This window comes from Lipophrys pholis, assembly GCF_963383615.2.
Source record: "Lipophrys pholis genome assembly, chromosome: 6".
NCBI classification, from domain to species: domain Eukaryota; kingdom Metazoa; phylum Chordata; class Actinopteri; order Blenniiformes; family Blenniidae; genus Lipophrys; species Lipophrys pholis.
The window spans coordinates 8,012,416-8,028,932 of record NC_137629.1 but is presented as its reverse complement, the minus strand read 5'-3'; the positions used below and the strand labels follow the sequence as shown (position 1 = coordinate 8,028,932).

General features: G+C 39.4%; 2 protein-coding genes across 10 annotated transcripts; both read left to right on the top strand.

Moving 5' to 3' along the window:
• The first annotated feature begins 552 nt into the window (after positions 1-552).
• Positions 553-3,675, top strand: LOC308111211 (uncharacterized protein). Of its 2 annotated transcripts, none has more exons than XM_080466029.1 (6): positions 553-632; positions 735-1,058; positions 1,162-1,530; positions 2,847-2,966; positions 3,041-3,105; positions 3,192-3,675. In XM_080466029.1, the coding sequence occupies exons 3-6, from the start codon at positions 1,179-1,181 to the stop codon at positions 3,318-3,320; spliced, it is 666 nt and encodes a 221-aa protein (XP_080322155.1). In that variant the 5' UTR covers positions 553-632; positions 735-1,058; positions 1,162-1,178; the 3' UTR covers positions 3,321-3,675. The 2 variants fall into 2 exon arrangements, with proteins under 2 accessions (XP_080322155.1, XP_080322154.1); XM_080466028.1 differs by having other exon boundaries at positions 559-636.
• Positions 3,676-13,115: 9,440 nt separating this feature from the next.
• Positions 13,116-15,528, top strand: LOC308110650 (uncharacterized protein). Of its 8 annotated transcripts, none has more exons than XM_080465073.1 (6): positions 13,116-13,293; positions 13,380-13,706; positions 13,797-14,150; positions 14,228-14,356; positions 14,522-14,568; positions 14,643-15,528. In XM_080465073.1, exons 1-6 carry the CDS (start codon positions 13,251-13,253, stop codon positions 14,775-14,777), a joined length of 1,035 nt encoding a protein of 344 aa, XP_080321199.1. In that variant the 5' UTR covers positions 13,116-13,250; the 3' UTR covers positions 14,778-15,528. The 8 variants fall into 8 exon arrangements, with proteins under 8 accessions (XP_080321199.1, XP_080321200.1, XP_080321204.1 ...); XM_080465074.1 differs by having other exon boundaries at positions 13,211-13,293; positions 13,800-14,150; positions 14,643-14,889; XM_080465078.1 differs by having other exon boundaries at positions 13,232-13,293; positions 13,800-14,150; positions 14,228-14,289; positions 14,643-14,892.
• The last annotated feature ends 989 nt before the right edge of the window (positions 15,529-16,517 follow it).

Sequence of the window (16,517 nt, the reverse complement as noted above, 5' to 3'; positions counted from 1 at the left end):
GAGGTTACAGATGACATCTTGTCTTGTTGTTATATCCTGCTGCAAATTATGTTCAGGCCAAACAATATTTCAAATGTTTTTGTTTCAAATGAATTCATATCTGCAACTGACCACACTTTGCATTTCATGAAAAGAAAAAAAAAACATTTTAAACTCTTCAACTACTTATAATTGTCACATAAATGTAATATTGGTTAAGAGAGTGATATGAAATGCGGTGAATTATTATTCAAGGATTCATTGACATATTTAAATACACTCAAAAGGCTAATAACACAACTTATTACTGCAGACATTAACTTTCATTCACATTGTGGGGATTATTTCATAGTGCACTTTAAAATCTCTGTAGGTGTTTATTTTGGAAATTTGCAGATTGGAAACAACAAAACATCTGCCTTGAAGGTTAATTATAGAAGTGACTCACACTGACACACGCCATCAGTTGTGTTGCTTGGTTGAAACTATAAAGCCAGATGTAGAAACCAATCAAATCTTCTAAAATAGTTCCCTCCCATTTCATTGTTTGGTTCTTTTTCGAGTCCTGCACTCAGATTCAGATTAACAGCCGTCTCAGGTTGATGGAACAGAAAATGGTTTTCACTCTTTGTTTGGCTCTTTTTTTCTCAACTGTGCGTAAGTATGCATGAAAACTTCACTCTCACTTTATGTAAATTGTTGTTGTCTCTTTATACTTTTTTCTGTGAATGTGTCATATTATATTTATTTCTCAGGATGCAGAGACGTCCAAGACTTTACAACAAAGACCCTTAATGTCGGAGAAGATGTGACTCTTAAATGCAAATGGACTGCAGAAGGAGGATATTTATTCTGGAAGAAACTTGTTCCTGGAAACTTTCCTGAAGTCTTAGGAGCGACTTACACTTTTGATCACGTCGGTGTTCATAGACGTCCTCGAACTGAAACCAAACAAGAGTCTGGAGCCTTTGTTCTCCGTATTACCCAAACAGAGCTGAGTGATACTGCATTTTACTACTGTGAAGAAGTAGCTGAACTGAAAACAGCATTGTGGAATATCACTCTTCTGAGAATCAAAGGTAAATGGGCAAATCATTTACTCCGACTAAAATCAGGACACGTTTATGTTTCTTCTTGATGTGATGCATTTTCACTTATAAGTTATTTGTCCTCATTTCCCAGGACCAGAGACTGAAGTCATGGCCATTATTCAGTATTTTGGAGCTGATCCGGTTGGAGCAGAAAACTCAGTGAAGCTGCAGTTTTTAATCCTCTCTGATGTCCAGAAGAACAAAACATGTCCAGTTGGTCACAAGGTGCTCTGGTTCACTCCTGAATCTAACAAAAGTCACCCCAGTGTGGTTTATGTTCATGGAAACAGTGATGAGGAATGGGACATGGGTCCTGAAGCCGACCCTCCACAGAAATGTGTCCACCACCTGTCACGGTTGGATATCAACTCCTCCAATGCCGGGACATTTTACTGTGCTGTGGCGACATGTGGCGAGATACCATTTAGAAATGGAGTGACAGTGGAAAAGGACAATATAGGTAAATACCTGATTCTCACATATATCCTAGTATTTTCCATGTGATTTTCCCACATGATAAATCTTGGAACATAAACTAATACGTTCAGTCGTCAAAGTTAAAGAGTCATGATGAGGAATGGTGGCATATCAGTTAGTTTTCACAAGTCACACAGGGAATATCCTCTGTTCAAGTCTGGGCTGGTGGTTATGTTAAGTCTAAAGGACCTTGAGTTGCTTGTTAAGTCAAGTCGAGCTCATCAATGTCTTCAGGCATGTTAGAGCGCCGTATGTAACGACTCAAATTGTTATGAGATAAAATGTAATAAAACCCAAAATGTAATAACTGGTTGATAATGTAACAAAAGTGCTGAGCCCGAAATGTAATTTAAAAAAATCTGTGATAAAATCCAAAATATATTATATATTATATATACTTAAACAATAATTATATTACATTATGGGGCAGGCAAAAAATAATTTTCTTCTAATAGTGTAATCATTTTGAACTTGATTTGAAGTGCTTCAAACTGAATAACACTAAAAGAATGGGTTCTAAAAGTTTGGACTATTTGTTTGTACATATATCTATATACAGTTTATGGTCTTTATGTATGATTGCTGTTGCCCAAGTCATTTAGAGTTCTCTGTTCTCTATAATCTGTAATCTATTTCTCCAATCATCAGTAGAAAATAATGTATAAGAATTAAACATATTAAGATCACATTTAAATTCCTTTTCAATCTTTTTACATTATTGACCAATTATTATATTTCAGGTTATATTACATTTTAGATTATAATAATTCAGGTTGGTGTTCCATATCGGGCTCTAACAGGACAGCCAGTTGTTGGTTGTTGAATGTCTCAGACCAGACAATGTGAGATAGATTAGATTCCTTTTTATGGGTTCTTTTGAACATTTTCCACTTTAGAAAAATGTATTTTATTCATCTTCTGATCATCATGTTTATATGGTAGTTAGTGTTTTCAGCTCTTGTTAGGATTATCCCCGGTCAGGGTCCGGTTGTTCTGTGTAACATTTGCATATTCTCTCACGGGGCTTCTCGTCATTCATGAAGGTTAATCCATTAATCAGTCTTAAAGAGCATTCGAGGTTATTGGTGTCTTTTGATGTCTGTAGGTGTGGATGAGACTTTGGTGTGAATGTTTCCGAGTGTTTGCCTTATGATGGGCTGACGACCTGTGCTGGGTATCTACCCTCTCTCTTCAGTTGGATGGGGTTTGTTCCACCAAGAGCGTAGAAAACAGATGGAAGATGTTTGGATATTCCTCTGCTGGTCATAAACTTCTGTTTGGTACTTTTTGTCATTTCAGTCATGAACAAAAGCGCCTCTGCAGCCGTGGCCCTGCTGTCTGCAGCTTTGGCTCTGAGTTTGATTGTCATCATCTTACTGCTTCATACCATGAAAAAGAACGTGTATGAATGTTTTAAAGGTCAGTCAATAAACAATATATTAAACTTATAGTCTAGAGTGATTCCCAGCTGATTATTATTCTCTCAATATCAGCAGCTGCTGCTGCTGCCCCACAAGAAGATGTTGGAATATCGGCCGTTCATCAGCAAAGTAATCAAGTAGGTTTGTTTCAAAGAAGAAATGTTGTCTTGCTCTGTTTATGTTTGCACCTGCCTTTTAGTCACGCTATCACATGTATCCCCAGACGAATGAAGAAGGCTTGGTATATTCCGTGGCAAATTTCACAAAGAAGAAACAAAGCCGCAGTGAAAGGAGAGACGCAGATTCTGCTGAAGATCAGAGCTTCTATGCTGAAGTCAGGAATCAGGAGTAACAAGGTGCTGAAGGTTCTGATTGTTGTCAAGCTTCTTGCCTGAACGGTCAAATGTACAATGTGGGAAATCATGTTACAGCTTTCAGTGTGTCTTTTTTATTATGAGACACAGGCGGACATTCTTAGCTCTCCTTCTATTTATGATTCTTTACAGCACTTTGTTAAGGCTGTGGTTGTTTTTAAAGTTCTATTAAAATAATGTTGAGCTGATGTTTAATCTGCAGGACATCAAGAACAATATCAACTTACTTTGTTTCTTGTACGTTGTCTTCAACTGTGGAATGTTTTTTATTTTTTTTAACCTTTTTCTCTCCTGAATATTGTGTCATGAATAAATAATCTTTGCAGAAATGTGTATGTGGAGCCTACATTTGAAAAATTATGTTTCCATCACAATGTAAACGTCAGGAAATGTTTGGTTTGATATCACACTTCGTCCAGGGTGTAATGGATGGAGGGAGGGATGGATGGAGGGATGGAGGGAGGGATGGATGGAGGGAGGGAGGAAGGGATGGATGGATGAATGGATGGATGGGTGGAGGGATGGATGGAGGGATGGAGGGAGGGATGGATGGATGGAGGGAGGAAGGGATGGATGGATGAATGGATGGATGGGTGGAGGGATGGAGGGATGGATGGCAATTTCTAATATGTGGAACCAGTCGAGCCTGGATCTCATAGTCAAAGTAGTTAAGTTGTCTCAGCCAATATATCTTTAAAACTGACTTGGGGATTTATTCTGCTTGTTTTTACGATGATAAAGACCAGCAGAGGTGGAGGAAGAGATGGAAACACGTTGGAGAGAGAGAGGAGCGATGCTGCTGTCCAGACTCTTGCTATTATTAGAAAGTCAACACCTGGCATTATTTTCTATTGTATTTGTTGGTCGCATCTTGATAAAGTTGTTCATGTGTTCATCATCTTAATTTCACATCCTGCTCCGTCATTTGAAACCAGCTTCATATTAATTCATCACGTTGCCTTTTATATTTGTTGAAACTTGTTAAATTCAGCGTTAAATAAAGTGTATCTGTAGCTATATGTCATGCTTTATTATTTTCTGACAGTTGCTGACGTTGACGTCAGGATAGTTTATTGAGGTGAAAGTTATTGCTCCATTGAATCAATCTTTGTTTTGTTGACAGAGGTGGTTGTTATAAAACAATAAAATAAACTTACAGAGCTGTGGTATTACTATTCCTGAATTTATAAAGGTGACTATGAAGCAGAATAACAAAATTCTTACATGGAGATAAATTATGTGCACACACACACACGTCTTTGTGGTTTCAAAAAGCTTTTAATAAATGAGTTCAATACTTCATGTTTACACTACAAGTCCAAAAATAGCAGGATCCAGAATTCTACTGTAAAATTACAAAGCTTGCTGCGTTAGCATGAATCCATGGATTTTATTGATTGAATTCCAGACCTTCAGTTATATTTGACCACAACTACTTTTTCTAAGTATTAATCTGACAGGAAAAGAGTCCCAATATTGGACCGAGGTGCAGATCCCAATCATCTGTGGCGTCTTTTTTCCTTCCAAAATGCTTTCAATGCTCAGTGTTTTGAGAAAATAAGGATTGCAATAACAATCAAGCACAGAGCCAACAGGGTTCCGAGCACAATGACGACGGGATCCAACTCTGGTCCTGAAGCAGAAAAACAAAAGCAGATATTTCTTCTGTTATCCAACCATCTGTGTTCTGCAATTCTGTGTTGCTGGGCAGAAGGGCTGATCCCTGCGGAATAAAAATGGATCAATCAATCAATCAGAGAGTGAAACAAATGAGTATAAAGCAGTGCAAAGTATCATCCTTCCTCTGAAGGTTTCACTTCAAAGTCATTCTGGTGGGACTGATTTAAATCTCCAGGGTTTTGCCCGGTGGTATAAAACTGTTGTTCAGCCATTCATGAAAACAAGTAATTGATTGTAGAATTTGATGTCTCATTTTGCCCAAATCAGCATATTTTCATTAATCTGAAGACTCAGTGTTTGTGGAGCAGGAAAACACACAGCTGAGCATGTTTTACTGGAGACTTTTAAAATAAAATCTGAAAACTGGACGTACTTGTCCCCACGTTAGTTCCTTCTCCAAACAGGATGTGTCCACATGCCACCGCTGCACAGTAGTAGATCCCAGCGTCAGAGGAGCCCTGGATGGTTTTAGACAGACGGGAGACACGTCTCCGCTCCTCGTCTTCACCACTGGTGATGCTGTCGGTGTAAATGAAGCCTCGACGGGACTCGGACCCGGCTCTGAACCAGAGCACCCTGCCTTCACTTGGACATGTTGCAGGTTTCCATTGCAGGTGGAGTGAAGTGAGCACTGCAGAGTCACCAAGCCACCCGGCTGGACGTTAACAGCTTTCCTCTGGCATTCAGGAGCTGTGTGATTAGTTCTTTAAAAAGATTCTATGACTTGTGTGTTTAAGATCAAGAATTGCTTTATGATTTGACATGAGGTACACTAATCAGCCAGAACATTATGTCCACCTTCTCGATATTATGTACACAGGTGCTCCCAAAGCCAAACGGAGACTGCAAGTAAAATTAAATAAAACAAGTAACAGCACCTACTAGTGGCCCCACAGGAAAACTACTTTGTTTTCAGCATTTCTGCCAAATAACGGTGAAACAAATCTGGAATGAAAATACAAAAACAATGTGATTTTACTTGAAACATTGTCTTGTAAATCAAGTATTTTTGTCTACATTATATAATTTGATTTAATTGTTTTTTTTACAAAACTTGAAGTTGTTAATAAAGCTTTGTTTGAATTGAAATAGTTCCACAATTATTTATTGCATTTATCTGATGTCCTTTCAATGTTTTAACCTCCCTCTTTTCCACATTATCAAAGTCACACACACTTCTGTTCTTTATAACAAAGTGCATCCTGAATATAGTCAACTCTGCGCCATAACAAGATAGTCACTCCACCCATCGGTGATCATAATATTATGGCTCATCAGTGTACGTTGAGCAGATTATTGTGAATTGATTAGTTATATTTTACCATTCACAGCGACCAGTGTGCCAGAAATGAATCTCTCTCCGAATCCTGCTTGACAGAAATATGTTGCTTCATCTTCTTTGCTCACCTTTCTGATTTTCAGAGAATAAACATGACCGACACGTTCAGAAACATATCTTGAGTTGTTAAATGACCCAAATGGTTTGAAGTTCTCGAAAGCTGCCAACAAAACTTTCTCGACTAAATGCCCTCATTTCATTTTCTGCCAGTAACTCAATACGGAGTCATCTTTCGGGACTGTACATGTCAGCGTCAAACCATCACCAGCTTCAACCTCAGTCAGAGAAACATGTTTGGTGTCAAGGGCTTCAATCAAACCTGAGGAGGAAACAAAAACAGCTGCATTATCATACAATTGCCACCTGAACATTGCATGGACAAATACAGTGTAAAACATCAATCGTCTAAAGATCAACATGCACCTTTTTTCACACTTTACAAACTTTGACGATTTGACCTCTTGAAAGCACAAAAACTGCAATGAACTTACAAAGTGGATTGAAAAGAATGAAAGCAGCCAGGCTCCAAACTATTGTTGTACAATTAGCCTCTTTTGCTCAACTGCCCTCCTTTTGATGTGAAAACTAGAGTGACAAGACGATCAAATTCAACAAAGGAGACGTCGTCATGATTCGCTGATTCGTAAACTCAAAACTGGCACTACCCTGCAAAGTCAGCAATTCAGATGTTTCTTTCAGACAAGCTTTTTGGTTTGTTTGAGTCACTTCTTCTTTTCCTCACAACACAAAAACATCCCATTAGATAGATAGATAGATAGATAGATAGATAGATAGATAGATAGATAGATAGATAGATAGATAGATAGATAGATAGATAGATAGATAGATAGATAGATAGATAGATAGATGGATAACTTTTATTGTCATTCTGACCATTTACATCAGAGTTGCACTGCACAACATTTATACAAGCTTAATAACAGTGAAATACACAGATTAAATAAAATACCAACAATGAAAAAGAAAATGATGTCAAATGTAAGAGTCACACACTTTAACTGAGGCGGTTCAGTCAAGTAGACAAGCACCTGAGACATGCTGGGGAATCCAGAATTCTGACTGTGTGGAAGGAGAGGCTGACTTCAAGTTCCTGGATGTCACCAAACACCCCAATGTTTGTTGTGAAGAACAAAAAAAATTAGCAAATAAATATTGGCATAATGTGTAAAATCAGATCAGTATTAGATCGAAATTCACTCAACCTATTATATAACTCCCTCATTCTTACATATCTGAGTTATGGTGTGGAAATACGAGGACATTATAATACAAAAACAAACATTGATCCTATTTTGTTTTACTTCAGAAGAAGTTTGCCATTAGAGATCCAACAATAGAGATTTTACAGCATGGGCTGATTATTATTAAGCTCCAATAAATCCTCTGTTTGCCATATCAAAGATGCTAAAAATACATGATATCGTCGACTTTAATGCACAAGCAAGTTTTTGTGTCAAATATACTTAATAATCCTTCCAAATGTGTTAAACACACTTTGAAATCCAATTCTTCAAATCAATAATGTTGAAAAAATTACTCGTGGACGAGTTGTCCAGAACTACATGGACGAGTTGTCCGTTGTCCAGAACCACATGGACGAGTTGTCCAGAACCACATGGACGAGTTGTCCGTAAGATACGACACCAATTAGCATTTTTAAAAGGGAGAAATAATTCACAAAAATATTGTTTCCAAACTTTTCTTGAGGAGTTTGAATGCTTTAAAAAAAGTTAAGATTATGGTGAGAGACTTTTCTCATCCTGGTTCCACGATGTTTGATCGACAGGAGGAACAGGATTCCCAAGTCTAGAACCTAAAAGAGTTCTAATGTTGGAGCCACTGCTGCTCTAAATGAAGCTGAACTGACACTGACACTGACACACACACACACACACACACACACACACACACACACACACACACACACACACACACACACACTTCTCGTCCTCAGTCCCGCCCATTTTTGTCCCTCTAATGTTTTGTTTCAAGCTCTCGACCCTTCAGTTGCAGCAGGGCGTTGTACAGCAGCACTACTGCCATGGACCCAGAGTGCCTGCAGAGGACTCCACTGCCCTCCGTGCAGAGCACAATCCACCACAGAGTCCACCGCAGAGCTGCCTCCATCCTCTAGGACTCCACCCACCCTCAGCATGGGCCGCTCACACTGAAGTGTACACAAGTGTGAAATACAGGACTTCCACATTCAAAAACTCCCTCTTCCCCGCTGCCACCCAACTCTTAATCTGGTTCTTCCAGACATGACTTAAAAACACTACACAGAACAGATTGCACATATTCACACTGCTCTAATTACTCCTGTTTCATTTACATAAACATACACATACATGAACTCTTCCCTACATGATGTTGCTCTACTCTTTCTTTACACACTGTAAGGAATTGTAAACCTTTCTCCAAAACATATGTTACATGAACTATGTCTTCAATTAGAGCATCACAGGATCACACATCAGTCACAAGTTTTGATGATTTCTCACTGAGTAAAAGTCACATGTCACATACTAACTAGCATTTAATCCAACAATAGAGATTTTACAGTTCACAATGATCACAATGGTCCAGTTTTTTAAACAAATGGACCTTTTAGAATCACTTCTTGAACTGGATTCCCACAAGAGAAAAACTAGTCAAAAACACAAAAACCCTGGAACTTAAACAATGCAATAAAAGCAATCAAAACATATTTAAAACTGCAGTCACTTGAGTACAAGTGGATTTTTAAACACCTTTGACCACAGAACAAACTTTGCAGTTGGTTGTCACCACGCACTGTGTATTGGTCTGCTACATGCACCGAGCATCACAGTGCAAACAAAAGGAAAAGAGCCGTCTATTGAGTGAACGCGGTCCACCACATAGTGGAAATGTGGTTGAGGATGTTTCCACTGGGCCCTGCTGGCACGTCTCCTGAAACAAAGGTCAGTTCTCTCTGTAACTGCTCATTGAGCTGAAGGCTTTAGTACGGAAATCCTTTTGATGCATTTGTGTGTTTAAAGATGGATATAAAACCAGATTAAAACACGTATGTTACTGCAGGTTTTAATCACTCCAGACAAAGATAAAGATGAATTTGGAGTGTTTTGGGAGAGTTTGTGTTGAGTTTGTGAGAAGACCTCAGTGCTGACATCAAGATCTTGTTCAGTAGAAAAACCCAGTCAGAGAACACAGCAGGGTTTAAGTGAAGCATTCAAACCAAAGTGTTGAATAAACATGTGGGTTTTCAGTTTAGAGTGGGAGCCCGTTTACACGTCAACATATCAAGTGAAAACACATCGCTTTTAACGTTTTGTTCAGAAAAATTGTTTTCAAGGCAACATTTTGAAAACAATGACCATTTACATGAAATGGCAGAAATCCTGAAAACACACACACACACACAGAACAATATGCTCTAAACATAAATGATTACGAGTACATCTGATGTCCCAGGAGAATATGGACGGGGCGTCTCCACACTCTGGAGGCTTTCGTTTCCTACAGTCTGCACACAGCAAACTTCATGTCTTGGCTTAGTTTATGTCGTACAGTGTTGCTGGCTGTGTCTTATAAGATTGTTAAAATCAACACAACGTTTCTGAAACGCTGCTATATGTGCACCACAGCTTAGGAATAGTTCTGCACACGCACAAGTGTCATCACCCTCAGTCCATATTCTCCTGGGACTTGGTAGTTTTATAGTTGAGAGTCTCCAGTAATAGTAATCCAACTTGGTCATCTGTCCACTAGAATGTCCGTGTACTTCAGTCAGTAACGACATTTCATAGTCTAAGTGTGTGACCTTTTGTTTCTGCTTCATAAGTTGAAGATCCATTATAAAAGATTCATGTACAGTCGTCAAGAAATGAAACTGAGAGAAGTTGTCATTAACTACCTGTCCTAACGTCTGTGAACGCACAGCGCCTTCAGGTAGACGATGCAAGTCAAAGCTACATTGAACATCCGCGCTGGCAGGCACACTGTGGTGAGCTATTTCTGCACCGTTTGACCAACCACTCAAGTTGTTTACTCAGAACTGACATGGCTCTGGGCTTCCACAGGATATGGTGTCAGAAGGAAACTGACAAGAAGAGAAGAGCCACGGAAACCTCTTCAGAAGGCTGAGTTTAATATAGACTGAAAGGGCTGGCACTTTTTCTATGTTGTTGTTGTTGTTGTTGTTGTTGTTGTTCAGTTGGTAAATAAACTGTACACATCTCATTTACAAGGTGGCCGATCAATCAGACGGTCAGACTGATACAGTCATTCAAAGTTTCACATTTAGTTGCCTTTTTGCACTGTGGGAGGGATTCAAGGTCAAGAGCAATAAACAAACTTCCCCCAACATGATGCCAGATTTTAATCACACTGATACAGGCAGAATAATCTCATCATGGGGTTTTGGTGGATTAACTCAAATGAAAAATTGGCCAGATTGAATCTTTCCTAAGTTATTAAAATAGCTGGTTTCTCAATGGCATCAATTGAGTAAAATGTATTCCATGTTCTCTTGTTGTCATTTTCCATTCTACACAACTACAAGAGAAATAGGAAGGTTGAGTTTGCAGCCATGTGGTCTGGTTATACTTAAAGCAGAGGGTAAACCTCACTGTGGTCGAGGGCCCAATCAATGCTTTCCTCACTCTTTTGTTTTTGCAGACACAATAACATTTGGAAAGTTTACATTTGATACATTTTTTTACAAAACCTGAACCAGTTGAAATTAACTGAACAAAACAAGAGCAATTTCAGGATTATGACATTTTTAACAATTTTTCATGGATTATTTTGCAACATTAAATCTGCATTTTTTTTTCATCACAAAGAGCTTCATAGTTTGATTTGACTCCTCCTCAAGCAAAGACATCCAGCATTTACTGATCGCTCAGCAAATCTCCAGTACATGAAGTAAATGAAAAATTAAACACTTCTGTCAATATTTTCTTTGTCATTATTACACTTTAGATGATTATTATGCCGGCTGGATTCAATCAGCTGCCGGGCCTCAGATTTAGAGAATTTCCTGTTAGTCAGAATACAATTGATTTGATTTTTATCTGAGAAGCAAACGTTTGTCAGATGTCAGATGTATGTGTTCAACTCTGACTTCACTCTCTGTCCTGAGCTGTATTCATAGAAGCTGACAGTTTGGTGGTTGGTCCCTGGCTTTAGTGAGGGCGTAGAACCACACTTTCTTTGTTTGTTACTTTTTTCAGGCCTGAGACGACAGCGAGAGAGTGAGACAGGAAGAGGACCTCACTTTGAATTCACACCTTTTTAGAAGCACAGTCACAACTTAACTTTCCACACATCTACACAGCTGAGAAACTACAAGGCACCAAAACGTGATTCCTTTCTGTTATCACCCACCTCTCTCTCTCTCTCTCTCTCTCTCTGTCTCTCTCTCTCTCTCTCTCTCTCTCTGTCTCTCTCTTAAAAAAACAGTGGTTATTCACAGAGGCCTTTTACCTGCTGCAGCTCAACTCTTTATGTCATTATAGCCTCTGTGTTTTAACTGATCTCATCTCTGTTTTATCTTTCAGTTTTTAGTGCTGCCAAGCACCTTGTGATCCATATCTGGGAAAGGTGCTATATAAATAAAGTTTACTTTACTTACTTTACAATGTCAGTAATATGAAGATATCACAGACAATTAAAGCTCCAAAAGAACCCGTGTTCTCTTGAAATGTGTGATTCAGAGGTTTTGGAGAGAATAGCTTTGGGGGAGAGGTGTTTCATACTATACAGCATGAAGAGAAGTAACAGAAATAAGTGACAGAATTAAACTTTAAAAAGATCTTTGGAGGCCAGTGAAGGCTGGAATATAGCTGTAGACTGTTGATTTTGTAGTTAATTGGATTGTAAATGGATTGATAGAGATAACTAAATATATGCAATGTTGTTTGAAATTCAAGTTTAACAAAAGCTGAAATTTAGATCTTGTTAAAAAAAATACAACAAATTTCATAAATTGCAATTGCACAGGTGAATAAAGTGAACATTTTGATATTTTTAAATGGAAGGAATCCAGATATATTTAAAATCAGAAGTAGCAACATTTCTGAAGAACATCAGGTGTAAACAATCAGATGAAGAAGCTTCAACACATCAGATGACAAGAGAATGTGGCGACATCCTTTCACTCATTTGTTCTTCATCATTCACCAGTTTTACTCAAGTGAGAGTCGCAGCGAGACGGACTTCAGCCAAGCTGACCCCTGGGCAAAAGGTAAGTTATTCTCATAGATCTTTCACCTACCCAGGAGAGAAATCTCCTTTAGGGTGAACGCTGGCTTCATCTTGATGTTCAGTATGAATACAGACTGAGAAAGCGGGGCCTCCTTTTGACCTTGTTGATTTTAAGCAGGATGTGTCAGAAACGTTACCACAGGGAAACATTTAGATTCCTTGTCAGCAGCACTTCTGATCATTGAGAAGCAGAATTCACAAAACGTTGCATTGTTTCCCCACAAATAGGGAATATGAGCTGGGCTTCGGCCATTGGTGGACAGATTAGTTTCAACCTATTGACGGAATATTGATGGGGACGAGTGAACACTTAATATAAGTCAGGTAAAGTTTGCAAACGCGGAAAAACAAAACATAAGGTACAACACCATCAAAAATGAATGAATAAATGAAAAATAGGTGAATTCTGGTCATGACCACAGAAACACACAAGTCACTTTGTCAGAGTCAAAAGAGTGAAGACGACCACACCTCCAACAGTGAAAAGCAGTCCAGGACAAAGTGTGACAGGAAATGTTCTGTGAAGGAAACGCTCTGCAATGTCCAATCAGATGTGTTCAGCTCAACTCCTTCAGTCTCTGAAAAGTCTTCAAGGTTCCTCACAAGAGACGAAGTCAAGATGATCACGTTGTGGCTCGCACTGCTTTTTCTCCATCCTGGACGTGAGTGTTTACTTTCTGCAATGTTTCTCTAAATCACACACTTTCTAAATAATTCCACGTGCTGTGTTTGTCTTGATGAAAAGCAGATGCTCTGGCTCCAGTGACTTGGGTTGGTCTTGGTGAACCAGCCACCATTTCCTGTGCTTTAGCCACTGCAGAGGTCAGCCGGATGGAGCTCCACTGGTACAGGCAGCGTGTCGGGGAAACTCTGGAGAACATTGTGACGCTGTGGCAATCCACCACACCCATGTATGCGCCCGGGTTTTCAAACTCCAGATGGGAGGTTACGATCGGCAAAAGTCTTAGCAACTTGACCATAGTGAAGACCGTTGAAGAGGATGAAGGGATGTATCACTGTGGGTTCGTGGAGTGGATTAAAACTGAGTGGAGTGCCACATATTTGCTAGTGAAAGGTAATTATGTGAGTAGTCATGAGCTTGCGTGTCTCAATTTTCTTTTCCAAAAATGTCCAAACTCATACCTTTTACAAATCTGCCATCAAGCAGGCCACAGTCAGAGGACACCGGACTTCACCGTTCAGCAGTCAACCGTGTCAGAATCAGTCGTCCTCGGAGAACCAGTGACGTTTCAGTGTTCGGTCTTCTCTGAGAACAAAGCGTGTTCAGGAGATGTCAGGGTGTTCTGGCTCCGAGGCGGCTCGCAAACGTCTCATCCAGACATCGTCTACACCGACGCAAACAGCTGGGATGAATGTGAGAGAAGATCTGACGCTCAGAGAAGATGCCTTTATCACTTCTCTAAAAGCGTCACCTCCTCCGACGCTGGGACTTACTACTGTGCTGTGGCCACATGTGGGCAGATATTATTTGGAAATGGGACTGAACTGGATTTCAACGGTGATGAAATATTGAGAAAAACAAATCCAAAACATATTATTTGAGCAGTTTGTAATTCATATTTTGAATTGCTTCAGGAAGCAGTTTGTGTTCACAGCAAGTCTATACAGTTGTTTTCCTGCTGTGTGGCGTCTTGGCTGTAAGTCTGATGGTCACGGCCTTCCTCGTCTACACCGTCATCAAAAGCACATGTGATCACTGCAAAGGTAACTGTGTGTGTGTGTGTGTGTGTGTGTGTGTGTGTGTGTGTGTGTGTGTGTGTGTGTGTGTGTGTGTGTGTGTGTGTGTGTGTGTGTGTGTGTGTGTGTGTGTGTGTGTGTGTGTGTGTGTGTGTGTCTGACTACCATTGCTTGTGTTTTGTTCTAATCCAGCATCCCATGACCTACAGAAGCACAGCGGTGGTTGGAGGAGTCATCTGGTAAATTACAAGTAATTTAAGTGACAGTTAACCTTTGAAAAAGTAAAACTATTGAAAGCATTTTCTTTCCACAGAAACACCAGAACATGTGGGTTTATTCTGCAGTTGTCTTTACCGTCATGAAGCCCAGAAAAGGTTCAAACAGGGTCCAAAAAGCAGCAGAGAGAGAGAGAATCTATACTGCTGTCAAGGCCTTTGGGCTGGATTAGTGAGTTATACTAATGATGTAAATATAGTAACTGAAGTTTCAATACTGAAGGATTTTGTACAGATATTTTCTAAACTACACATATACTTTGAATAAAAATGAATGTATTACCACTGAAATCTTGTTATGTTTGGCAAACGTGTCCAGATGTGTTGAGTTGATGAATCCTGCTCTGTAACATCCTCCATCATTCTGCTCTGCTCTGCATGACTGGCCTCCGTGAAACATGCAAACATCCTGAACAGGATTTACGGTGTTAGTTTAGAATTTATTGCATGAACTTCATTCTCAGGCCCTGTTCACACAATAAAGTCATAACTAAAAACTTTTGTTGAGTTTTGGGCTCAGAGCCACTGAAAACACAACTTTTCAAAAAGACTCTGTCTCCATATAGACGGAGGAAAACACAACTTCTCTGAAACGCAACTACACCATATGTGTATGTACTGTAGTAGAACTATAGTTTCCTGCACATGCTCAGTAGCAGGACAATCAGAACAATGTTTCCTCCATGGTGTCATGACTCCCAGTCCATATTCTCCTGGGACTTGGTACTTTTATTTTGACAGTCACAGTAATAACAATCCAACTTGGTCGTCTGTCCACTAGAATGTCCGTGTTCTATCATTATTAATGTTTATAGCGTATATAAGTGCATATGCATGTTACAAAACAGCACCCACTAGTGGCCCATAATGAAATCATATCATTTTCAGCATTGCTGCCCTTACTGTGTAAATAAACATCATTTTCAAAAGTTGCTGTCTAAATGCTAAACTTTTGGGAAATGAAAACGATTCATTTCTCCTCAGGGTGTCAGAGCTGCTGTTCAAAGTAAAAAAGAATTGATTAGTTTTGTTTGAGTTACTTGTAAAAGTATCTTATCCAATCCAGATCAATATCAATCTATAGATATTCTTATTTTATCACCTTGTGGTAAAATATTCCAGCTGAATGAAGCAGAGCGATACGTGCTTGGACCTCACAAGTTATATTTCTAACTGCACTTTTGGAGGAAGCCCATTAAAGCGTCATCTTAAACAAGATTGAATAGAATCCTGAGCGAGTGTAAACTAACCGCTGGCTGGGCCTCGACGCACAAGTCATGTGTCTGTGTGAGGTTCCCATGCATTGTGTGGCTCCGTGTCTCGAGTTTAGAGATTGAACAGAAACTCTCAGATTAAAAGACGACTTCCCCAACGCAGCCGCAGTCACCCTAGGAATCTTGGTCATGTGTTCACTGCTTCCTGATAAAGTTTACTGAAGTAGTGAAGCTGCCATAGGACCGACACTGAGCTTTTTTCCTTTCTCACTCATCGTGTGTCACTATAGGCGTGTTTCCACCGCACAAAAAGGGCGGGAATGGACTGATATAGTCCGTTATGCTTCGGGTTTCCACCGCAAGAATTTGGGATTTCCCTGAAAATACCGCTCCAAAGGTGGACGCTTTTCCGATAACTGAACTAACTGAACAACTCATGCAAAGCGGAGGATGTAAACGACAACAGAGGATTCATAAGGTCCAGATCTGTCGCCCCGGCTGAGATTACTGTTGCAACGTCACATACAGGTACTTCTCAAAAAATTAGCATATTGTGATAAAGTTCATTATTTTCCATAATGTAATGATAAAAATTTGACTTTCATATATGTTAGATTCATTACACACAACTGAAGTAGTTCAAGCCTTTTATTGATTTAATATAGATGATTTTGGCAAAAAAGTAAAGAAAAACCAAAA